General features: G+C 37.8%; 1 protein-coding gene across 1 annotated transcript in view; it reads right to left on the reverse strand.

Moving 5' to 3' along the window:
• Window positions 1-8,439: 8,439 nt before the first annotated feature.
• Window positions 8,440-26,476, reverse strand: part of SNX9 (sorting nexin 9) — a 120,260-nt gene continuing 102,223 nt past the window's right edge. Inside the window, exons 13-18 of the mRNA XM_031937574.1 lie at window positions 24,612-24,689; window positions 19,705-19,781; window positions 18,361-18,450; window positions 16,355-16,469; window positions 13,476-13,567; window positions 8,440-10,314 (exon numbers count right to left, since the gene is read on the reverse strand). Coding sequence (XP_031793434.1) covers window positions 10,267-10,314; window positions 13,476-13,567; window positions 16,355-16,469; window positions 18,361-18,450; window positions 19,705-19,781; window positions 24,612-24,689 — 500 coding nt within the window. The 3' untranslated portion in view covers window positions 8,440-10,266. The remainder of the gene's footprint in view (window positions 10,315-13,475; window positions 13,568-16,354; window positions 16,470-18,360; window positions 18,451-19,704; window positions 19,782-24,611; window positions 24,690-26,476) is intronic.

Here is a 26,476-nt window from a genome sequence, read left to right on the forward strand (position 1 = left end):
CAAAGTCTTCTCTTAATTTGACCACATTATCAGGAATAGGAGAGCTCACGCTCCTATATATATTAGTTTTTCCATTTATGAAATAGCAACAGTGATTATTTGAGAAATAAAAGGAATGGAGGAAGAAGAAAGAGAGAAAGAGAAAATAAAGGAAAAGAAAGGAGGGAGGAAAGAAAGAATGAAAGGAGAAGAGAGATGTAGTGAGGTACGTATGCAGGAAGGGAAGCAGAGAAGGAAAAAGGAATGGAAGAGAAAAAGAAATAAGGCAATAAGGAAAGGAGGAAGAAAGAGAAAGAAAGAAGGAAGAATAAGAGAGAGGAGGGGAAAAGAGGGGGCAGAGAGAGGGAAGGAGGGGTAGAGAGAGAGGAAGAGGGAAGGGGGAGAGAGACAGAGACAGAGAGAGGGAAAAAGAGTAGGAGAGGGAGAGAGGGAAGAAGAGAAAGAGGAAAGAGACAGGCAGAGAGAAAGAGAAAGGCAGACAGACAAACAGAGAAAGAGAGAGAATTGGCACTGTCAGTATAGGTTCTAAGAATTAATTATTGCCTGCAAGTTACTTTGAGATAGACACACATCCAGTTTTCCCACATCCCCTTTTTGGTTTCCATCCATAATAGCACTTGATAGGAGAAGTCTACATCCGCACAGGGAAGCCGATGTGACCTGGTACCCTATTGTCACATGCGAATTGGCAGCCTGCCCTGTCTGAGGCTGAGAGAGCAGTCTGCAAAGTTACAATTCTGCACAAACTGTTCGCCTCTGCCCTGCCCTCCCTTGCTCTGCCTTTTCAATATGTTGCAACTCTGAACTCAAATAATGGGCCAAGGAAACTCCCCTAGTTACTGTTTGAACTTGAGTTACTTTAGAAGGGCTTCAGAAAGCTGCCTCCTACAGATTCAGGGGAGGGCACATCATTACCCCACACCCGCTGATAGGTCAGGTCCTATTGGACTGTGAGATCCTCCAAGGGAGACACTCTGTTCTTGACAACTTTTACCTTCTCCAATGCTTAGCACAGCGCCTAGCACATAGTAGGCTCTGGTGACTGAACTGCCTGGCTGACTGATGCAGTCACTGCCATCCACAGGTTCTGGTTTAATTTTCTATAGGTAAAAAGGATTCTTAACTTTTTCTTCCTTCCTTCTCCCAGCCCCCCGGAAATCTAGTAAATCCTACAGAAAGAAGCCTCAATGTTTTTAAATGCATACATAAGATACATAAGATCATGAAGGATACTACTTTTGAAAAATTTAAAATATATTCATACATATTCAGATAAAGAATTGATGTTCAAGAGAAGAATGATTTAAGGTACATCTTCAAAGAGCAAATATGCTTTCTTCTAAATTTTATTGCTGTTTTTTGCTTTTATACCACTATTATTTCTGAAATTTTGCTTCTGCCACCCATCCTAGAGAGATGGATTTTTAAATCACATTTTTCTAACATGGAAAACTATTGTACTGTCTGGGGAGTAGAGACAGAAGCTCTTAGATAAGAGAGAGGAAACAAAACTATTGTTATAGGTTTAGATTTGGGAGATCCTTTAGACATCAATTGGAATAATTTCTTTATTTGCACAGGAGCAGAATGAAGATTTATCCAGAGATTTGAGTCAAAATTCTCTGACTCCACATCCAGAGCTCTTTCCACTGTATTATAGCATCTTCAACACTGCTGAGAAAGAAATAATCATGTGACATTGGGGATTAAATTATCTCAAAAAACATTTTTGTGTCTCAGTTTTTCTTTGTTCTCTTTCAATCCTAAATGAATTACTATTTCACTCTCCCCCCACTGCTCACCATGGTTTGTTTTGCTTTTTTCCTTTTGGTCAGTTTCTTCTTTCACAACATTATTATTATGGAAATGTCTTTTTACATCCCACCTTCTTAAACTGTAGTTACTACCCTATACTGTTGTCTTGTAACAATGTGGAGGCTGCAAAATTATTATTTATTATCATCGGTAAATGTTTGATTTATATACCTATTTTATATACCTATATACTTGGGTCATGTAAAAAATTAACTTCTTGGGCATGAGTGGAAAAAGCTTAAGCCCTGTTTTACATAATTGCATGTATATAACCTATATCAAATTGCTTACTGTTTTAGGAAGTGGGGGGGGAGGGGAACAGAGGGAGAAAAATTTGGAACTCAAAATTTAAAAAAAATGAATGTCTTTACATGTAATTGGAAAATAAATACTATTTAAAATAATCTTAAATGAATGTTACTATAAAATAATCCTATGACATGTAGTATGGGACTGGGAACTATAAAGTATAATTAATTACAAACATCAAAATAATATTTATTAAAGCAATAAGAGCATTTGTAGAATAACATAATTCAATAAGAATATAACGCCATGGACTAGTCTAGTACCCAGCCTGGTAATGTGAATTTTATGTCATTCCTGACATCTCTGTCCTTGTCACTCTCATAATTAAGTCAACATTTAAAAATGTGTTTTTACTCTTCATAAAATAAATATTTTAAGTTATGGGAAAGCACCACACAGTCCATTCCAAGTTTGGGCATCAAAATCATATATTGTCAGAGGTAGAAGGTCTCAAGATCATTTTGCATTTGCCTGAAGATCTCTAGGAAAAGAGAGACTACTATTTTCTGAGAAAGCAGATTCTGATTTTAGGGGAGCTCTAATTGTTAGAAATTTTTCTCCAAGCTCAAAACTAAATCAGCTTCTTTAAACTCCTTTCCACCTTGCTGTTAGTTCTACCCTTTTTGTTCTTGAGTCATTTTTCAGTCGTGTCCAATTCTTTATTATCCCATTTGGAGTTTTCTTGGTAAAGATAATCTAGTGGTTTGCCATTTCCTTCTCCAACTCATTTTACAAATGAGGAAACTGAGGCAAGCAAGGTGAAGTGACTTGCCCAGTATCATATAGCTAGTAAATGTCTGAGGCTGAATTTGAACTCAGGAAAATGAATCTAATTGACTTTAGGCCTGGCACTGTTTACATAAAATTTAAAGATTAGTACAATTTAGTCAATTATATTGAATATAAGAGGACTATAACTAAAGACATTCTGGAGGCCACTTTCCCTAAAAACCTCCTCATTCTACAGATTGGGAAACTGAGGTTCAGAGAAGCTAAATGATTATCCCAAAGTTAAAAAAAGCCTGCCAAAATAGGATGGAAACTTTGATCCTCTGACTTTGGTAGTGGAGCTTTTTCTACTATAGGTGCCCTACTCCAATTAATTCTACTAACTTTATAATTTTATATATATAATGCATATATGTATGTTTATAGATATATACATAGATATATTTATGTCTATATATTTAGGTTTTGTAAATATCTTGGTAAGTTAATGCTCAAGGATTTTAAATTTTGTTAGTATTATGAATACAGTGCTATGTACAAGTTTTATTTCTTCCTTTATTTTCCACAGTATAAGAATTATATTGATATGTTTTGAAATAGTTCCATCTTCATTTCTGGGAACATAGTTGGTATAAATGTAACTTTTTTTTTTACTTCTAATAACTTCTCTTGGATTTTTTAGAATTATTATTTGTTTAACTGATTGGAATTTTTTGTTTGCACGATTTTTTTCTATGAATACATATAATTATTGAAATATTAATCAAATTCACACAACCTTATATTCTTTTAGATAAAACTTGGTGTTTTGATTTCTGAAATCTTTCATCAGTTCAGCAATTCTATACTATTGTTTCCTTTTTAAAAATTGTATTTTATTTTTTCAACACATGCAAAGATAATGCTCAACAGGTGAATTTGCAAAACTTTGTGTTCCAAATTTTCTCCCTAGACAGAAATCTGTAATAGATTAAACGTATTGCACAATTCTTTACTTCTTTTCCTTTTTAAAGAAATTTTTCTTGAGCTTTTTTGATATTTTATGTATGTGGGAGGGAAAGGGGAGCAAGTTCCTGCTTTTATTCTGCCATCAATGACACATCAATATAGGCAATTTTTACACTGACAAATAACAGAATAAATAAAACTTCTATATATGACTGTACATCTTCATATTACTAACAAAACATGAAATATAAGGAGCATTAACTTAGCTGTGTCATCTTCCTGGAAGCCCTGTATTTTTATAGATTTCACACAGACTCTTTTTACAGATGAGGAAATCCAGCCATGTTTCAGGATTTTCCTAGCCTGGAATCCTGACCGTCTGCTGACTTCAGTTTCCATTACATCATATTGCCTCCCTGGACCAGTTAAGCCAGGAGCAGGGCTCCAGCCGCCTGGATGCGTATGGCCATAAAAGGAAAATGAAAACAAAATTTTGACCTTGGGCTTGGATTTCCTAAGGGACATTTCAAAGTGAATGGCTTCTGTAGCAGTCCCAGCCTTCTTTCTTCTCTGTAAGCACCTTCCCAGTCCAAGAGGGAAAAATAAATCAGGCTAAGTGACTGTCACAGTGATGGCCAAAGGGCTGAAGCAGCAAGCTCTTTAACACAAGTTGGGAAGGGGGATGGAGTGAAAGGAGGGAGACAGACAGGAAGAGAGAAGAAAATCCCTGAACAGGATGTCACAGCTGCAAAGGATGTCATCAAAAATACAGCTCCAGCAGTATACAGTCATTGGCTTTTATGAAGTCTGAGAAAGGAGGATGTCTTTTTTCAGATGTTTTGTTCAGAGGCTATCTCCCTGAAATCCATGGAGCTGGAGAGAGTTCTTACTAGGGACAAGGTGCTCTGCATTTTGGGTCATAGTCTGTTAGCAGTGAGTAAGGATCTTAAGAAACCAACTAATTCAGCGGCTCCTAGGATCCCACTGGGGAGTCGAGTGATTTCGGATAGTCTGCACATCTATGAGCAAGAAAATGTGTCTCAGACACATTTTATGTTGCAAAAAAAAAAAAAAAAATGCTATTGTGATTGACAAAATATGAATTTTCTTCAAAGTGTTACTGAATTTTCAGTATCTTGCCTTATTTTCTCAATGGTTTTAATAGCATGATCATCATCATTTGGGGGTTTACTTTTAACATTAAGAAAGGGTCCTTATAATCAAGGTTCTTAAGGTCAGTGAATCTTTTCTATCTATCCATACCTACATATATTGTATTTCAATAGTTTATTTTTTTTGTCATCTTATGTATTTTATTTTATAGATTAAAAACATTCTGAGAATAGGTTCTTAGGCTAAAAAGGTCTATGACACAAAAAGTCTAATCTAATACTCATTTTATATAAGGGAACTAAGGCCATAAGAAAGGTTATAGCAGGCTCAAGGCTGAACAGCTGGGTAATTACTGTGACAGAGGCAAGACTAGAAATTGGGTCCATTACTCTTATCTTGCTGCTTCTATATATAATACTGAGGACTAATTTGAAATTCAGTTATGATGCACATCCCCTCAGATTTACTGTATGACCCTACCAACACAAATACAACCATGACCTAAGAGACTAACAAAATTAATAGGACTGAGATTTGCTTTTTCACTAAATCCAAGTTTTATGTGGCCTGCCCCGCTTTTGCACACTGGGTCCACCATTTGGCTAACTGGAGTTCTATCTATTCTATGAATTAGAATAATCTTCAAACCATAGCTCATGAGCCCCCACCAATGCATTTTACTTTTCAATAGCCAGATGGCACCCTCATTTTATAACAAAGTTAATTTTAATTACCTCCTAACTCTTGATTTAATTCTCCTTCCAATATATACACATTCTGTGGACCTCCACAGAAATTATCTGTGGGGAAAATTGAATGGCTAAGGCCTCTTTATGAAGGGATGTGGAAGTGGGGAACCTGTAGACCCATGGCATAAATATGGAGCTACAACTTACCTCCCACACCACAAAGCTTTGGATTTCTTCTGATGGACTTCCCCTGCCTAGGGTTTGGTAAATCCCTTTAAAAACTGCTAATTTCTAAAGTCCTGAGAAGTTTCCACCTCCAGAGTGGAGTCCAGCAGCTTAGGAATGTTAAATTCATTCTTTTCCTTAATTGTCTCATTCCTACCAAGACCTGGTTCTCTCCAGATGCTACAGACTTTCTAGCAATGGTTACTCATTCAGGTGTTTCCACTTTCTTAACTCTTTCCAGTCTGGCTTCCAATCTATCAATGGAATCTTTCTGGACACCCCTCTGTTAATCATCTCCAATTTATCTGTATATATCTTGGTATGAAGTTGTTTGCATGCAGTTTCTCCCATTAGATCATGAGCTCAAGAGCAGGGACTGGTTTTTTTGCCATTTTTTCTGTATCTCCAGAGCTTAGCCCAGAGTGCCTGGCACAAATGCTCAGACTTTATTAAACGCCTTCCTGTTACGCTTTCTTTTAGGTGGTTATCAAATCTGGTTATTATCAAAGACTCCTAATACTCTGAAATAACATCCACTGGGAAGGGTGCTGTGGTTAATGAGCCTTCAGAAGAGGGTCCTGTTCTTTCCGTTCCATCAGCCAGCCTCTTTCTTTAGCCTCCTTTTCGAGGTCCTTTCCCAGCAATCGGGGCAGAGAGGATGACAGTTTATCAGTGAGTAGAGGATTTGCTGGATCATTGGAAAGAAGGCTAAATTTGGGGCTCAAATCTGCCATTATCGACTTTTCCCAAGTCTTAGTTTTGATCCTGTGGAATTTGCTTCAAAGATTATTAGCTGTCAAAGGTTATTAGCTTTTTCAGCTAAGAATTGGGAAGTTGCTCCAGTCTTCTTGGACTACTAGACATGTACTGGGAACATTTCCGGATCTTCTCAATGAGGGTTTTCTTGGCCAATGGTATGAAATTTCATTCTCCCCAGATGGCTACACCAGAAGTCATAGACTGGGGTCAAGTGTGCTCTTGAACCCCTTAATAGAATTCATTAACTGCTTTTATTTCTTCTTAGCTCAGTTCGATTCTCCATAACTTGTTCAGTTATGTGTGACTCTGTGACCCTATATGGAATTCTCTTGGCAAAGATAATGAAGTGGTTTGCCATTTTCTTCCCCAGTGGATTAAGGCAAAAAGAGATTAAATGATTTGCCCAGAATCATCCAACTAGTTTGAATTGGAGGGTGGATTTACATTTTAACCTAACTGAATTGAATTATTCTCCTCAGGTTCCCCTGGATTGACTATTAATTGTCAGAAACACATTTTAGGGTTAAAGTAATTCCCCAGGAATCCATTTCCTCAAATGTAAAAGGATAATTAAGGATATTATAGTGGGGAAGAGAGTAAGAAATATAGGTGATATAAAAACAAAAGGTATTAATAAAAAATGTTGTTTAAACTATAGTAAAGAAAGTTCTAATCTAACTCTATACTCTCTGGCTAGAGATTTCTACAGAGCTACCCTATGCAAACTTCAACTACTAGATGGCTAAAGAATCCTAAGACCTTGACCTTTTTTTCCTACTAGTGTTGACAATCCACCCTGGAATCCTCACTTTTACCACCCACCCCCAATATGTTGCCAAGCCCCGTGGATTTCACCTTTGCAATCCCTTGAGACCAGCAGGTGTTTTTCTTGAGACCTGCAGGACTTCATTACCTCACACCTGGATTAATGCCTTTGCTTGCTTCAAGTCTCTCCCTCTTCAATCCATCCTCTAGCCACTCAAGTGATTTTCCTAAAACTTGGGTTTAACTGTGGTGATCCTCCAATGTGATAAACTCCAGTGGCTCCTTATCACTGCTGCCAGGATCAACTACAGAATCCTCTAGCATTTAAAATCCTTCATAGCCTACAGGTTTTTCCCCTTTCCCCAGTTTTCCTAATCTTCCTCTTCTGGATTTTCCAACCCAGCAAAAGAGGGCTCCTTGTTGTTCCACAAACAAGACACTCCCATCTCTCCACTCTGAGCATTTTCTCCAGCTTTCTTTCACACCTGAATTCTTTCTCCTTCCCATCTCAGTCCTATGACTTCTCTGGTTTCCTTCAAGTCCCAGCTATAATCCTACTTTCCACAAGAATCTGTTCTCAATTCCTCTTAGTTCTAGTGCCTTCCCACTGTTGAATGTCTCTATTCTTATTTTGCTGGTCTGTACACATTTTTAAAATTGTTTTTGCCAGGGTTAAGTGACTTGCCCAGAGTCACACAGCTAGGAAGTATTGTGTCTGAGGTCATATTTGAACTTGGATCCTTCTGACTTCAGGGCTGGTGTTCTATCTACTGTGCCACTTAGCTGCCCTGCCTGTACCTATTTGTTGGCTTGTTGTCTCCCCATAAACTACTTAAGTTCACAGTTCCTAAGACACAATGTGGGAATTTTTAAAATTTGACTGTACATGTTAATAACAAGGTTATTTTCTTGCTTTCTCAACTAGGGTTAAGGAAAAAGGGATATAAGAGGAAGAGAAAGTGGATTTTAATTTGAAAATAAAGTAAAACAATTTTTAAAATCTAGTAAGTCAAAAGAAATAAATTCACAATCCATCCCATTTTTCAGAAACATACATCAAACAACAATTAAAGTGGAAAAAAAATGCTGAGGTATTGTTTTGAAAAAGTGCTTTGAGAATTTACTGTACAGTTTTAACAATTTATTTTATAAGTTGCTTCTACATGCATTTTGTGTAAAATATTTATACACATTCTTTACAATTTGTACATATATTAAATGGCTGTATCATAAACATGGCTCTATGGAATTTTATAAAAGGAAAACTTGGGGGGGGGAAATCATTTATAAAATATTAACAAAAACCCCTGACACTGGAGTGTAAGATGTTCTCACATACTCACCCCCTCATTTTATTGATTTATTTTTGGTTTTATCTTAGGCTGGTCTCTATTCTTCCTTCCCTCTAACCATTAATATAGAAAAATGAAAGCAATGTACGACAGTGAAGTAAGAGAGCCACCAGAGCTAATAAGTTATGTTCTGATGTGTCAGCCTCAGGGTTAAGTTCACTTGACTTGTCAAGGCAATATTCGGCAGTAATTGAAGTATAGGCAGTCAGAGCAATTCTGCCTGAGATAAGACTGGGCACAGGATACAACCAGGGGGAAAACTGTCCTCTCCCCTGCTCTGAACACAAAAGCACAGAGAATTCCTGGCCATCATTCAGGCATCACAGGGTATCGATCACCTGAAAGGCAGTCTTCCATGCTTTTCCCCTGCAGTGGCAGGGGAACTGGGAGAGGGAGGTAGATAGGATAGTGGAGGGTCCTTTTCCTTTTGCCGTGAAGTGACTGAACTGTGCTTTTTCATCTCTCCTCACCCTCCTGGAAGAAAAGAGTATCCAATGGGGGCACTATGTTCCAACATAAAGACTCTGAACCTGGTGGGGGTTATACCACTACCAGTATTTTGTAGTATCTGGGTGAGGGTTAAACAAAAGGAATAAAAGGGGGCAACATCTGATGGCAGTGTTAGGTTTATTCCTTTTCCCCCAAAGACCCTCTATCTCTAGTATATCTACTATCATCAGGCTGCCTCATCAGTGAAGGAGGAAACTAGGAGTAAGGGATGTTCAATGATGCTCCTGAGCAATAATTTCTAGCGCTTGTTACTACCCCCATGACTCCAATCTGAAAGGAGAAATGAGGACTAAGCAAAGCAGTAATTACTTTGAAGACAGTGGATAGGTGAGGACACAGAAGTTGGGAAAGGGACCTAAGTGTGCATTTTGTAGCTTGTTTTGTGAAGTTCAGATCCTTTTAAAGAGGCAAATAGTGAAATGCCTGTAGAATGTCACAGAGACCTAAAAATCCCAGGGGCTCCATTTTCACCTCCCTCTTGTCCCCCCACTCCAAATATAAGCAGTTGTGTTTCAAATGTGTAAATGAAATGTATGTGGATTTAACTAAATAGTAGACAGGAATCCCCCAAAGACTGTAGAGTTATAAAAATATACAAACATATATATTTTTTATTCTGCATATTTCATGTTTTTAAAGAAATTAGTAATTATCTGACATTGGGTAAGAACTAGAAGATTTTATGTGACTTAGAGATTAGGAATCTATATAAAAATCAATGGGAAAAACTAATTTTTCATCAATAAATCCCAGCAATCTTAAGTACTTTCCAAAAATAGAGAAAAATTTTTGTTTTTTAAATAATGGATATGAAAAATGAACTTAAAAAAAAAGGGGACACCTTTGAATAAATGATACATTTATAGGCTGGTTAATAAAGTAAACATCTTAATTTTGTGGGTTCTTTTTTTTTTCTCTCATCCCAGTTATTTTTTCGGATTTTTTTTGGATGGTGAAGGAAGAAAAAGAACAGAAAACAAACTTTAAATTGCATTGCCCCAAGTCAGAAAGAAGCACTTCGGAGTTTTCTTCCTGTCCCTCTTTATTCTGGTCTACATCACTGGAAAACGGCTGAGGGCCTGCCTCAGCTTTTCTGCAATCTGGAAGAAAGGTTTACACATTAAAACAAATTACAGGTAAAAGTCACACCAACTTCCACTCCCTCTCCAAAGCTTACCTTCTTTTTATTCTTTGTAATTATTATGAGTTACACGTTTTAAGAATATTTATGAACTTTGTTGAAAGTAGAGAGTTTAAGTTTTTCTTTTTTCTTTTTTTTTTGAAAGGCAATTGGGGTTAAGTGATTTGTCCAGTCACACAGCTAGTAAGTATTAAGTGTCTGAGGCCAGATTTGAACTCAGGCGCTCAAGTGTAGGTGCTCTATCCATTGTGCCATCTAGCTGCCCTGACATTAAATTTTTAAGGGCCTATTTTCTTAGGGGACCAAGGTGAATCTGAAATTTTGAAATATTGTCTAGCAACTACTATAACTCTGCCATAAAAATATTTCAATACAACTTAAAATGATCCTGTGAACTAAAGCACAGCAGCCACAATGGCTGGGTAATGGATGGAGCCATTACCATGGTGCTCCTTGAGCCTTAAGGAAAGAACCTCTGGAACTTATTGATTAAACATTCTAAGAGATAACACAGACCTAAGACTTTCTCCCATATGCAATGTGCCATTCTAAGATACACACATACACACAAAATAATGAAAAGTGCTTAGTGTCAATATACGAACCTTATTGCATAATGGGAGACACTGCTGCTTAAATTCTGAGAATTAAATTTAATTATCTCTCATACCCTGTTACCAAACAACTTAAAAAAAATAAATCAATAAAAATAATAAAAGAAACTTATTTTGTAAAAGATTAAGTTTTATGGATACTTTTTGGATTTTATATTATAGTAATTTCTTATCCCATTTCTCTCAAGATTAAAACTTCCCTTTAAATCAGGTTAAGTGGCTTAACCTGGGTTCCATGAACTTGGCTGGGAGGTCTCAGTTTCCTTATCTATAAACATTTATTCCCTAGGGTTTTATGAGGTTCAAATGAGATAGGTAAATAATGCAATTATAATGTATGTATGTGTGTAATAGTTACATACAGGATATGAATCATGTTTACACATATGTAAATATAAAATATGTAGACATACAGTTTAAAAGTACAATATAATTACATACATTGTATATGTAAAAAAAAAATTTAAATCTGATATTTTTCAATATAATTGGTTTCCTTTGTAATCCTATGTATTTTATATAGATTTCATCCAACTGCCAAAAGTGTCCATGACACAAAGTTAAGAATCTCTGCTTTAAAAGAGTAAAAGATCTAAACAAAAAGTGATTGCATGTGATATTCTGCTTTCTATCCTAGTAGTCCTAAGTCTCTCTAAGGAGGATGGCATATTCCTTTGTTTTCTGAGACAATCACCTTCACAAAGATATCACAAAACTGCCTTCTCTACATGCACAAATATATTTGCTATGTATATAAATATACTCGAGGCATGTGTGTTTAACATATCTATTTCAGAGGTTGTAGGTAGAAGGATACAGTGAATTTTTTGCTCTGGTTTAAAACCTGTGGTGCTAAGAAGATACTTAATCCTGGTGGGTCAGTTACCAATCACCTTTGCTCTCATGAGGGTGGAACATTCCTAGGATAATGGATATGGCTCCACTGTTTCCATGGAATTAAAAATGGGCAGGTAAGCAAATGCTGAACTATATGTGAGACAGACAGATGATTGGATGCCTAAGTATTTGCCTGGGGGAATTGAGAACAAAAGCTTTACTCTTCATTAGCTTTTCAAAAAGATTTATGTTTCATTTATGGACTTGCTTTACATACAGTCTGGTGACATACAATATTAGCTTTCATACAGAGACATATATAGAGAGACATATAGAGACAGAGAGAGAGAAAAAGAGAGAGAGAGAGATGGATACATAATTTGTGTATACTCTGAGTTTGAGAGAGACAGAATGAGAACGCGTGCATTCAGAGGGGGAGGGGGGGCGCAACAGGCTTGGTTTTACTTTTTAAATCTCCTTCTGGTACACAAAATACTTGCTGACTGTGAAACCTCTCTTTCACAAAAAGAAAACGGCTCTGGGTTTAATATCTGTTCCAGTCTCCATTTCCTGCTGAGGAATCACTGTAAAGCCTACTATAGTGGTGGGATGATCTCATCTTAATTTAGCAATGTTCCTGGTACCCAGAGAAATGGATGATTCATATGTGGTCCAATGGCCATTAAGTAGGGAACAAAATAGGGAATTCTTAGGGTCTCAGGAAAGCAAGATTCTATTTCCTTTAAAAGAGAACAGAATGTTTTTTTTCTAGTATTGAGGGAGGAAAATCAAAGGCATAAACAAAAGATCTTTCAAAAATAGTTGATATATTCACCTCCTCTCCCAATCACTTGTAAGAAGAGAAGTTCAAGTCAAAATCACTTTGAATTTCCCCTCACATTTAGCAAAATTGGCAAAGATGTCAAAAACTGGAGGAAAGAGAGGCACATAAAATGGATTGTTGGGGGAGTTGCTTCTGCTACTCATCTATGCCAAGGAGCTCAAAGACAGAAAGCAAGCTCTAATCTATGCCAAAACAATCACATCAGAACTTTTCACTTTTAGTGGTGCAAAGATTTTGAAACAAAGTAGATGTCTTTTGACCATGGAGTGTCTAAACAAATTATGGAATACAAATATCCCAGAATATTACTGTGCCTTAGAAATTAACTATGAAGAATTTATTGAACCATGGGAAGCTTTTAAAAAGGATAATAGAGTGAAGGCAAACAGAATAAGACAACAATGTGAAAAACAGAAACAAAGCTTGGCCACAAGATGACAAAATCTACCACTCTCCCTTCTTTGTAGAGATTGGTGGTGGTGGGGGTAGAGGTGGGGAGAGACCTCTGGGTGTGGAATCTTGCATATACTTTTAGATTCAGTGGATGTCTTGATCCATTTAGTTGAACTACTTTTTTTTCTTTTTTCTTCTTTTGTTACAAGAGATAGTTCACTGAGTAGGGAAGGACAGATTTGGATATGATCGTAAAGTAAAAGTAAAAATGATAATTTTTTAATCACCTCTTTTAATTTAATTTGAAAAGGTTCAACACTGTACTCCAAAATTGCAAGTAATAATTACAATTGAATGGACTGAATATTAAAATAGTGACTATTACATCTTAATTTGAATCCACCAGTGCAAATGTTTAAAAAAGGAACTTACCGTTTCATAAAACTGTACCTGCTGCTCCAGATACAGGCGGATGACACTGTTATAGTCATATATCCGGTTACTGTGAAAATGATTCATCTCCGCTGCAACCAAACCCAAGACATAAGTCAGCTTAAGATTTCCCAAAGTAAATGACTCCCTCCTTGGTGATGATTACTTGCCCAAATACATTTAACCTTGCTGCCTTTAGAGCACACTCAAGCCCTTATCAATCCACTTTACAAAAGATTTGGAAAAGAATAATAAAACTAAATTAAGGCAATGGCAGATAAACATTTCTTGATGAATGTAATTAATGTAAATTAGTGACTGCCATGGAAAGAAGGCCTGTATGAGGCAGTTCCATGCTGCAGTAAAATGAGAAAAACCTGGAGTCAGGAAAATCTGAAGCCAAAATTCGCCAGATAATTTGTCTACAGCCACACAGCTAGAAAGTTTTTACAGCAGGATTCAAATTCAGTTCTCCTAGACTGTAATGTCAGCATTCTATCCACTGTTTGCTTAGCTATCTCTAACATTAGGTATTACAATGTAAAAAAGGGGATAGGATCACAGGAAGCTAGAAGAAGGGATTCATTCCTGCTCAGGGCAGAAGGTCTGAATGACTGACCATTAAAGATCTCTTGTAGAAAATGGTCAGCATTATCAGTTATAGGAAATTGCGCTACACTGACTGAAAGTTCTAAGTTATCAATGATCTCTATCTAATGGCCTCTGCTCCGGCCTCCTCTTCTCCTTGACCTCCTGAAGTACCTGACCCTACTGACCATCCAGGACACTTTCTGCTCACTGAGTTTTCACGGCACCACAATCTCTTCATTTCCCCGCTGTCTATGTGGCCCTTCTTCTCCATACCCTTTGCTGGTCACCCCCACTAACTGAATGGGTTTCCCTCTCTCTGCTTTCTCTTTTCTCCATCCTGGGCCCTCCTCTCTCTGCTTTCTGGCTTGGTGATCCCATCAGCTGTCACAGGGCTGGGGATCACCATCATGCTGGGGACTCCAAGGTGCTTGCCAGAGGCCCCACTTCTCCCAAGTGCCAGTGCCACGTCTCCAATTACCTCTGGCCATCTCAAAACAGCCAACCCACAGGCATTCCCAGCTTAGCTCTCCCCGAGAGAAGTCACCATGTCTCTCATGGCCCTGAGCCCCGGGGTTCCACTTGCACCCCCCACAGACTAGGGGCCTCCAGACCTCGCTTACTTCTACCACTTGGTCTCCTGTGCCTGGGCCCTCACGGAGCCGCCCTCGTTCACAGGCTCTCACTTTCTGGTGGTGCTGGCGCAGCCACCCTGATTTCCCGGCATCAGGTCTCTCTTTCTCCCACAGCTAACAAAATGACTTCCCTAACAGTGGCAGTCTGGTCTGGGGTCACATGCCTCCCCTTCCAGAGTTCAAATCTGGCCTCAGACACTTCTTAACTGTGTGACTCTGGGCAAGGCACTTCATTGTTTGCCTCAGTTTCCTCACCTGTAAAAATGAGCTGGAAAAGGATACAACAAACTACTTTGCAATCTTTGCCAAGAAAACCCCCCATGGGGTCATGAATAGCCAGATGCTCTCAAGCCCCTACTGAGTCTCTACTGCCTCTAAGAACAAGCAGCTCTTCTGTCAGGTCAGGCCAGCCCCTCGCTGCCTCCCCACATGCCTCAGTCGGGCCCTATGGGCCAGAGGCCCCTCCTCCTTCACAGTGGTCGTGGCACCCTGTACCCCCCACTTCTGAAGCTTACCAGAGGGCCCCTCTCCCTGGCATACCCAGTGCCTTCTCTCTCCCTGGGCACAGGGGGAGGCTCCAAGGGCAGGCACCTTCCTTGCTGCCTCTGTGTGTCTAGTGGCTACAGTAGGACCTGGCACAGACAATAGCTGATAAGAGTGACTAACATTTATAGATTGCTTTAAAATATTGCCTCATTTCACCTTCCCAACAACCCGGGATGTCTTATCATTCAGTCGTGACCAACTCCCTGAGACCCCACTGAGGGTTCTCCTGGAAAAGATATTGGAATGGCTTGTCATTCCTTCTCCAATTCCTGTGACAGACGAGGAAACTAAGGCAGACAGAGCCCAAGGTCACAACGCTAGTAAGTGTCTGAGGCTGGATTTGCTTTCAGCTCTCACTGATTCTGGGCATGATGTTCTATTCACTGTTTCATTATCACTTATCATGTCATTTATTTTATCTTATTATCATTTAATAAAACTTTTTTTTTAGGATTTATGAGCCTAAAAAAAAGAATAAAATTTAAAATGTTGTACTGACTCTTTCTATGGGAAATACCAAGCCAAATTGGTTTTTATCTATTGGGAAAACCAGCCCTGGTTTGCTTTGGCTCTGACAACTTAGTTAATTTCAAAGCATCTCAAAAATCTATTTTTATAGAAGAGAGGCTAGAATTTGAACTGAGATGGGGTGTTCCAGATTATGGTGGCAACAGAATACCCCAAACTTAACTTTGGGATGTAGAAAGAGAAAGGTAAAAATGTTGACAATGAGAGCTAAAGAGGTGATTTCCATCACCTATAAGAATCAGATTCTGTAAAAAAAAAAAAAAAAAAAAAAGAAAAAAAAAGTTTATATTTAAATAAGTTGTCCATTATGGCTGAATAGCCACTTGTGGGAAAGTGTGATTAAATATGATAGTCTGATTATGCCTTGTGATCACAGGAAACACAGAAGCTTCTTAGGTTGTTTTAAAGATAAACCCACATTTTAGATTCGGTGGTAAATTTTCTTCAAAGTCATTCAGCTAATTGTTGTTTATATTTGGATCTCATTGCTTTCAGACAAAGAATTTCTACATTAAAAACATTTCCCCTGAATGCCAGCTAGTGATCATAATCCACAATTAGACAAAGAGTTTTCATATTTACCTTGTAGTGCGTAAGACATTATGCCTACACGCTTCACCATGTTTTGTTTGTCTTGGGGGGTGATTTTACTGGTTGCAACCAATTTATCACTTTCTTTCACCTTTTCTATTGCTCCCTGTCAAATACAAAATCAGGCATTATTAGCCAAGTCAAAAAACAACAAAAGGCTTCTCTATACATACTGTCAATGAGAAAGATGCTCCTGTGTAAGAGAGCAGAGACCTGGGATATGTCCTTTAGAGAAAGCAACCCAATAGTCGGTTAACCACCAATTTGTTGGCAGACACCAATGCCTTGGATAAATGAAGCTTGGTTGCTGCCTGACAGTCTGGCAGCCGGCATGATGATAAGCATGGGCAGATCGCCCCACACAAAAGGGAATAAGTGCACAGGCAGCTAAATACAAAGTGATGAGAGTTCAAAAGGAGCAGGAGGGGAAACCAGGCAGGGCTTTGGAAGGTGCTTATCAAGTAACAGGAGAATCAGTAAATGCTTCTGAGAAGTAGAGTGATGAGATCATACTCTGTAGTATGAAGATCAATATGGTTGTATCACATGGCACGGATCAGAGAGTAAAAAAAAAAGGTGGGGAAAATCCCCTATGAGTCTATGGCAACTTGAAAGGAAATGAGGATCTGAACCAGAGTGGCATTATTAAGAGAAAAGAAGGCTAGATTCAAGAGTCAATGTGGAGCAATTCCAAGTGACTGATAAAAGACAAATACATGCTACCTCCTCACAGAAAAGGGATGAACTCAATAAGAATGAAACATACATTTTTGGCACATAGCCAATGTAGAAATTTGTTTTGCTGGATTACTCATATTTTTAAATTAAATTTTATTTTTCAACTATCAAGCATACCATTCTAAAGATAAAGAAAACTTGTTACTCTAATAATAGAAATTGTTACTAAAAACCAAGTCATTCCAAGTTTCACAATATATCCTTCAAACTATGCATAACCATGCATTCATATGGGCTTTCCCTCCCTTCATGCTATTTCAATTATTTAGAACCATGCCAAAATTGTCAAGATGGCTTACAGGGGAACAATTAAGTCCTTTGAGACTGTGCTGATAAACATTAAAAACAAAAATGCCCAAACCAACCCAACACCATGACAAACTGAAATTCTAAAACAGTGAAACTATGCCAGCAGACACAGTTTAGCCTTGGATCCGGAAAGAGAGAAATTAAATGAGCAATTGGAAATGGAGGAAGACTCAAGACATGTCTATTAGGGAGGTGGTAAGTGACCTAAATCTGGAAGGAAGTTAGGGATTCTATGAAGAGATTAAGGAAGAAATGAACTCTAGGAATAGGGGTGGAGAACAGTATATGCAAAGGAGCCAGGAAATTGACTGACATCTATGAATAATAATTGGTAGGTCACAGTGGCTGTGAGTGAATTTATAAATTCAGAAATGTGAACAATGTATAATTAGCCCTCTTTCTAAGACGGAACCAAACTATGAAAAGATAAAAATGACAAAAAGAGGAAAGTATTATTTGATCCTAGAGACAATAAGGAGGCAGTCACTGGAACTTATTGAGAAGGGGAAAAACAAAATTAGTCCTGTGCTTTAGGAATATTAATTTGGCAGCTATGTGGAAGATGGTTGGGAGAGGCAAGAAACTGAAGATAAGAATACTGAAGGCTACTGCATTGATCTAATTGAGAGCTGCAAAGGCCCTGAAATATAGTTGTGGTCATATGAATGGAGAAGGGAATAGACAAAGGAGTTGTTAAAATGCTCAAAAATTGGGAGATTTATGGTTCCTTCCTTGTGAATTCTGTTAAGTACATCAAAAATAGTGTTAACATTAAAGTTCTACTCACTAAATATCTATTAATTTTAGAAACAAATCATATTGGTTTTATTCTGAAAGGAAGCACTTGGTGAGAACCAACAACCAACAACAAATTTTCTTTCTATTGGGAAATTTTGATCTTTCACCCATTATGTTTGAAGCAATATTTTGTCAACTCAAGAGCAAGATACCTTGTGAGCACCAATGATGTCAGGGAAACAGCCAAGGAATCCTTTGTATTCATGATTACATTCCATCAGGAAATGAAGATCTTTCTTTGGCTAAAATATACATGTTGATGATTAGTGACACATTAAATAAGAAAAAGCAACTTTTCCCCCCTCTCAGCCTATATATCAATCAGGTCTGAGGTATTGTTTCCAAATGGTCAACTATATTTCATAAGAATAACTGAAACACATCTTTTTTTATGGAACACGTTTGGACAGAGTTAAAAATAAAATACATTTAAAATAGCCTTTAAAATGATCAATTTTGGAGTGACATAATATGGCACACTATGAAAAAGATGAATTTTTTTCATTTGACCCTGTTAATTGCTGTGGGAGGGAGGTACTAGTATTATCGGTATTATTTCATTTTAGTCAAAGAAACTAAGACAGATTTTTTTAAGTAACTTGCTCAGAGTCACCCAACTACCTCTGTGGCAGCAGACTACTTCTTGGAAACCTAACTACTTAAGTCAGTTTCTGGATATATTATTTTCTGCTCTGTTTAGTAGTATTTTTCTTAAGTATACTTAAAAAAAAACAACAACAATTAATTCCTATTTGGCAAAGTTAGGACAGCTGAATAGGGCACCAGCCTGGAGTCTGGAAGATTCACCATCCTAAGCTCAAACTCTGACTTTAGTCACTTACTAATTATGTGACCCATGGTAAGTCACGTAACCCTATTTGCCTCAGTTTCCTCCTGTTAAATAAAGTGCAAAAGGAAATGGCAAACCACTCAGGTATCTTTGCTAAGAAAATACCAAATGAGGTCACAGAGAATTATATATCAATAAAAGATGGCTGAATAACAAATTAACTTAAAAAAAGTTAACTGTTCATGTTAGGATATGCATTTTTAATAATCAATAAAACTGTTTACCATCTTCCTAAGTATCTGAAAATACTCCTGTGAAATTAGAAAAAGCTAAAATGGGAAACTTGGAGAAATGTTCCTTTAAAAGGTTATTTTCTTAAACAGAAACTGGGGCTACTGAGGATTTAAGTGGGATTACATAATTCTCTTGATGGTGGAGGGAATCTATTTGTAATTTTTAATGAAAATTACCAGTGTCCTTTAACTCAGATTTAGGATATGAAATAGGAATATAATGTTATTTATTCCTTGAAAATCAGGAAGCCATTTAAGGAAGTCTGATTTCTGAAAATTAACTCTTTGCCTTTGTTTTTATAAGAATTGAATATCGGGATGAAGAGAGGAAAACTCCCTCTTCTAACTCAAACACCAAGCCTCCTTTTCCATTAGAATTATGTAGTGATCTAAATGACCAGCCACACTCATACCTGCTCTGCCACAAGATTAGCAATTTCTTCATAAGTTTTCCCTGCTTCTGTTATTGCATCATTGAGATCTGTTTCACCTGAAAATAAAATTGCATTTACTTAAATGATATATTAGTGCTAAAAGAAATTTTTAAAAATGAGAAAATAAAGAATTCTGAGCTTTGTTGTTATGACTGTGTTAAGACATTTGCAGATATAAATATAAGAGAATATGAGCAAAGTGCTTGATATTGGTGACTTTCATCTTGGCTGGAAAAGGAAAAGCCTACTAAAATGGGAACCTGAGTAGCTTATAAAAAAATAGTTACTGACTGAATGAGCTAAATAAATTAGATAATGTACACATACAAGACACTTTATAATTAATTTTGAGGTACGTTTATGACACAGAATAGTGCCATGCATATACTAAAATATTTAACAACAACTGATTAGTAATTAATAATGTAGATAAGAGTTAATATTGAGGCAATAAGCAATGGAACAGTGTCTCTCATAAGAAGTTGGGAAAATATTGAAATGACAGTAACTTTGAAGTTTGCTATGAAGACAGCAGCATTTGCTGGTGACCACGTTAACAGTATTAGCAATCAATTTTTCTCTCTAGTCCCCATCCATTAGCTGGTCTGCTTTCTATTTGTCTACTCTTCCTCATACCAAATGCAAATCTTATACCTGTTCTAGCCTCTTTCCCTTCTCTACATGACCTTTCCACCTGACCAACTCCACTGTCTGGATTTCATCAGGCACTGGACACCCTCTCCTCATTTTAACACCGACTATTAAGTCACCTACAGTGTCATCTTCAACCCACCCTGGGCTCAGATTCGGTATCCCTGTCCCTCAAAACTAAACAACTCACATCCCTTGGATGAAGAGGGGAGTCAGTAACTACAATCTTCTTAGTAAGAAGGTGGAACACTGAACCACATTAACTTCCCTACTCGTTCTGTGAGCACTGCCATCTGATTTAGCAACTAAACTCTCCTATATGTGTCATCTCCCCTTATTGGAATATGAGTTTTTTGAGATCAGGGATAGATTATTTTGTATTTTTATTTAAGCCTTCCCCCCACCCCTCCAAAAGTGCAGCAAAGAATAAGCACTCAATAAATGCTTTATTCATTCATTCATTCCCATCAACCTTATGCAAATCTTCACCTACTACTTTCTTGGCCAGTCCACTGAATTTCATTTTGGAGCTCCTGCTGATAAGATTTTGCTCACACTAAACCTGAGTCGTCTTCTTTGCCATTTCCATTTGTTTCTAGTTTGTGAAGGTGAATTTTTTGAACTCAAATGTAGAAACCTCACATTTATCTTCATCAAATTCTACCTTATTGGATTTGTGGAGTGACAGGGACAGATCTGAGAAGCTAGACACAGAAAGAGGAAAGAGGGATGAGAGTGAAGATAAAGGAGCTCTTGTTTGTGTTCTTAGGTAATAGATGGAAATATTAGCAAAAGAGAGAGGGAAATCTGGGGGAGGGGGAGGTTTCAGAAAGAAAATAAGTTTTCTTTGGGATAATTGAGTTTGAGATACCTATAGAAAGAAGAATTTGGCAACTATACTAGGAAAATCTGCTTCCATATGCTGCCTTCTTTTTTTTTAAGTTAGTAGCTGTGTGACCATGGTCAGTCATTTCCAAGGTTCCTTCCAATTCTAAATCTATGATTCTTTCTCTACCTCCTTCCTCTTCCTTCCCTTACCTGCCCCCTCCACCCCCATCTTTAACTAAATTATTGATAACATTCCAGGGCCGAGAACAGATCTCCAGAGAGCTACACTAGAACTATCCTTCCAAGTTGAACACTGCCATCAAAAAATTTTTTGGGTTCCAAAGTACCTTAATTGTCCCTTTTGCTCACATCCCTCCATGTGACATGAGAGTACGTCATGAGAATCTTTGTTAAATGCTTTCCTAAAATGTATGTATACAATGTCTATAGGATTTCTCTAAATTGTCAGTCTAGTTACACTGTCAGTAAAAAAACCAGACAAGACATCAGTCTATCATAACCTATTCTTGAAAAAGTAATTCTGGCTTTTTGTAATCCCTACTTCTCTTTCTAAATGCCTACAGATCATATTTTAAAAGAAATGTGTTCTAGAATTCTAGAAACAAGTAAAAATCCCCAAAACAACATTTTTATGCTTTCTTTCTTTTCTTGCATTCAAAATACCCTTATGCCCCCTTTTGCAGCCCTAAATTAAACTCATTTGAGGCTTCAAATGTTACTGTTTTGTATCTCTTCTTAGTTATTTTTACTACTTCTACCTTCTGTAGATGACTTTTAAAAATAAGTTCCCTGTGAGGTTATATGAATCTCTTTAAGCAACTCTTCTCCTGATCGGATTCACTTTTGGATGCATCTTCAGAAGTTCTTTATTGAAAGCTTTTTTCTTTTCTTTTTATTGGGGGGGGGGGGGGGGGGGGGGGGGGGAGGCCTTCTGCTAAGTATTAAGCTCTTTGACCCCTCACCTTTTATTGAATGATTTCACTGTGTTCTATCCAAATTTAGGGTGTACATCAAACTATCTAGGATTCTTCTTCTTCTGTAATAGGGCAGTTACTTTAGCTAAGGTTTCTGTCACATTTTTAGTTTAGTAACAGTTCTTCAGCTTTGGAGTTCCTTTTGTCTCTCCTTATTCCACCCATTAAAGGATTAAATTGCCTTTAAGTCAAATCCTGAATTTCTCAGTTTCTCTGTTTTTGACAGAAGAACATTAGCACCAGTGCACAGATGTCCAGATAACTGAAGTCTCCATTGTTACAATATCATGCTTCTGGTACCAGGTTTGCAATCCATTTCTTAAAATCATCTAATTTCTCTCTCTCTCCCTCCCTCCCCCCTTTTTTAGATAGTCCATAGAAGGGATTCATAACCTTTTTGTCACAGAGTACTTTGACAGTCTGGTGAAGATTACAAATCTCCTTTCTCAAAATAATGATTTTAAATGCATAATGATATGTTGGAAACCAAAAAGAAAATCAATGATGGTGAAAAATTCTCAAAAAAAAAAAAATTTATTTAAAGGACTAGGACCCAAGTTTAAAAATTCCCATCCTATATTATTATTTTCTTTGTGATTTGTGTTTGCTATCTGTTAAATAGCAAACACAAATCACTGTTAAATACAAATTATCTGTTAAATAAATTAAACCTCATTTTCCCCAACCTAATAGTAAGGACAGAAACCTTAGCAGTTAGTAAAAGTAAATAGAGGTAATTAAAAATTAGTGATAAGGAAAGATGTCTTGTAATAGCCTGCCAAATTCAAATAAACAAAGACAAAAAATGTAACAGTCCACACCCTCAAAGCTTACATTGGATTCGAATTTTGTACTGTTAAGTTTAAGGTCACCTGAGGAGGCAGAGAATCCTAAGAACTAGGGCTTCCCAGGGGAAGTGGGAGCCAGAGATTTTAGGAGGAACAGATGAAGGGGTGAGTGGAATAGGCATCCACACATTCAGTCTGCATCAAAGGCAAGAAGTGCTGAGCTGCAGAACCACAAGTGGGCCAATCACTTGAAGACAGGGCAGACACATATAATTAGATTTCTGCTGGAGGATCCTCTTTGTTCCTATCTGTGTTAGGCCATGGCAGAAAGGTGCTAACTGCCAATTTAAAGTTAGATGAGAAGATTGTACCACTCCATTAATAGATAGTTTCCCGTCCATATTTTTCCTGCAACTCCTCCATACATAGAGGTTCATTTTCTAAAAGCTCCATTTCTTGCTCTCCTTTCATCATCCCCATCACCAATTTAAAGTTAGATGAGAAGATTGTACCACTCCATTAATAGATAGTTTCCAGTCCATATTTTTCCTGCAACTCCTCCATACATAGAGGTTCATTTTCTAAAAGCTCCATTTCTTGCTCTCCTTTCATCATCCCCATCACCAGTATATATTTAATTGAAACTTTCACAAATGGAACAAGATGGACAGAATAACAAGTGAGAGAGAAGGGGGCTTAAGGCAATATATATCTAACATTTGGGACATTTTTCTTTAAGTGACTATCAGATAATATAGTTTAAAAAAAAAAAAAGAGCTCAGCAAATAAATGGACTCAAGAATAAGATATATTCAGTATCAAGGACTTTATTCTTTTGAGACTTGGTCTCCTTGCCCATAATTCAGAACTACCAGATTCAAGCCTCCTCCCTTACAATTGTGTTCCCCTGTGCTGTGGATATAATTCAAGAAAACACACAAGAGATGCATCTAGGAACAACTAAAAGAAAGCCAACTAGCTGGAAGAAGACAAATTATTTTTCCTTTCAAACTTTTCTCTCCCTTCAGTCTTTAATCATCTAGATTGCCAAAGTCTCTACTTTTCATATAACTCAATGAAAAATGTTGGCATTTTCAAGGATTTCTATGACTATCTTATGGATGCTCAAGGATAAGAGACCTGTTTTCTTCCCAGATCCCGGGCAGAGTTCTCCATGGCTTTGGACAAGCAATTGAAGACTGCTGGAGATAGGGCAGTGGGGGTTTTGGCTGGTAGGGCTTTTTATCAAGGTCACTTTCCCAGAGCCTGTTCTTTGACCTGAGGTGTGTTTATCACAGTTAACACATGATCTGAGCTTATGGGCTGATATGAAAAACTTCCTAACAGAATCCACACAAATGCCCCAAGCCGTGGGTCTCCAAGCCTGGGAGCTTGTCCAGATGGATGGGACACACGGCAGATGGGGAGGGCAGAGGAGAGGTAGTGATACCATAAAACCCGTCAGGGGCTGTCAGGACCTCTCTTTCCTTGACTGGATGATCACAGGCTCCTTGGGGTTCTGCTTTGGAGAACACTGGATCAGATAATGGCCTGAGCTTCCTTCCAGCTCAGGTTCTGTGATACCACACGTCTCAGTCTGCATTCAAGGAAATGAAAGACGTACCTTGGTAGCCGCTAGAACTGAAGACAGTTGCTAAACACTGCAAGGCTTTTCCTATCTTCTGGTATTCCTTGGGCAATGCTGAGAAAGGAAAAGAAACAAAAGCTATTCTGAGAATAAAAAGTTATTCCAATTATGATCATGTCAGTCAATACGTCACCCACCTCTTTGTTTCCCCTTTATTTTGCTGCTTTATTTTAATATCACCACACATGGCAGATGAGTTGCCAGGAAGGCTCATGCATCATGGTGCACTAAGACAAGGAACAAGAACAGATGCCAGAGCTCACACGGCTCTTTAGAGTTTGCAAAGCGTTTTAAATATCTTTCCTGATCTGGGCGCAAAGAGGTTTTGCCCTCTCTGTTTGTGGGACTTCTCACAGGCTGCCTCCCCTAGGAAGTCTGTGGGTTGCTTCACACAGCAGATGGCCTGCTGGGTTATGAATTCTGCCTCCAATACTTAAGATTTGGCAAATAAAATGGTAATGGCTAGATAGCACAGTGGGTAGAGCACCAGCCCTGAAGTGAGGAAGACCCGAGTTCAAATCCGGGCCTTAGACACTTTATTATGTCCTAGCTGTATGACCCTGGGCAAGTCACTTTTAACCTCAATTGCCTCAGCAAAAAAAAAAAACAAAAACAAAACTGCATGGACAATACTGACATGTTAGTCTGTTGGATCATGAAGAGTCAGACATGAATGAATAAGAACAAACAAAAGCTAGCCGAGCTTTTTATTATAATTTTGCCTTTATAAACAAGCTGGGAAGTGGTTGCTTTTATTCTTTCCATTTTATAGGTTAGAAAACTGAGGGAGACAGACAACAAATGAATTGTCTAGCTTGCAAGGGTCTGATTTGAACTCAGGGTTTTCTGGCTCTGTCTTATAGATCATCTCTAATATCGTTAAATACCTTGGGAAACGATCAGCTAAAAGAATTGGACTAAGTGTGTAGACTATAGCAATCGGGTATTCTGGAATGCAACTAAATAAATCTGACAATATACATGGCAGTTTCTTTTTAGGACTTTGGTTCCACCATCTGGAACTGAGCATGATATTTGCTGTGAGTTTCACAAGCATGGCATGGCTTCAGTGTGGGTATTGTTTATTTCTTTGGGGAATATTTCATCTTAAATACAAGCTTATTAGATGCCGTACTTGTATACATATACATTCTATACATACTTAAGATTTGGCAAATAAAATGGTAAATAAATAGTGTCTAAAACCACACCCCCACACCCCCCACACCATTTGCCAATGTCGTAATTATTCACATACAATGCTCTTTTTGGAGGTGGATGGGAAAGGGAAGTATCTGAAAGACAAATTAGGATTCCATAGTTTGATTGGACCTTTGAGGTCACTCCCTAAACAATCAGTGTTGGCCCCTTTGAAAACAAATAGCTTTAAGCTTTAATAGCTTCAACATGTACTAAGATTCTTCAAAAGAACACAGAATTCTTAACAGGCAAGGGGGGGTGGGTGACAGAGAGGAGGAGCAAAGCATGAATGTATATACAAAATAACATGGACAAAGGCAAGTAAGAGGGTGCTATTGTGTCTCCAGCATCTCTTTCCGCTTCCTTTGTGTGTCAGCCCCCATGAGCTGTTTCACCCAAAGAAAATTCTCAGAATGCCTGCTACCTACAGGTGCTGCTGCCAGTAGACGTTGGTGGGTGACTTTTGTTTTGGATTCATTTCAGGGGTGAGTAAATGACAGGGCTGAGAACTGAATCCAGTAGAATAGCAAGATACTTACTACTTCCCATTAATTGGGTAATCCTAGCCAAGTCAACTAATCTCTCTGAGACTCAATATCCTCATCTGTAAAACGGGGAATACTTGTACTATCTATTTCACT

The sequence above is a fragment of the Sarcophilus harrisii genome, chromosome 4 (assembly GCF_902635505.1).
Source record: "Sarcophilus harrisii chromosome 4, mSarHar1.11, whole genome shotgun sequence".
NCBI classification, from domain to species: domain Eukaryota; kingdom Metazoa; phylum Chordata; class Mammalia; order Dasyuromorphia; family Dasyuridae; genus Sarcophilus; species Sarcophilus harrisii.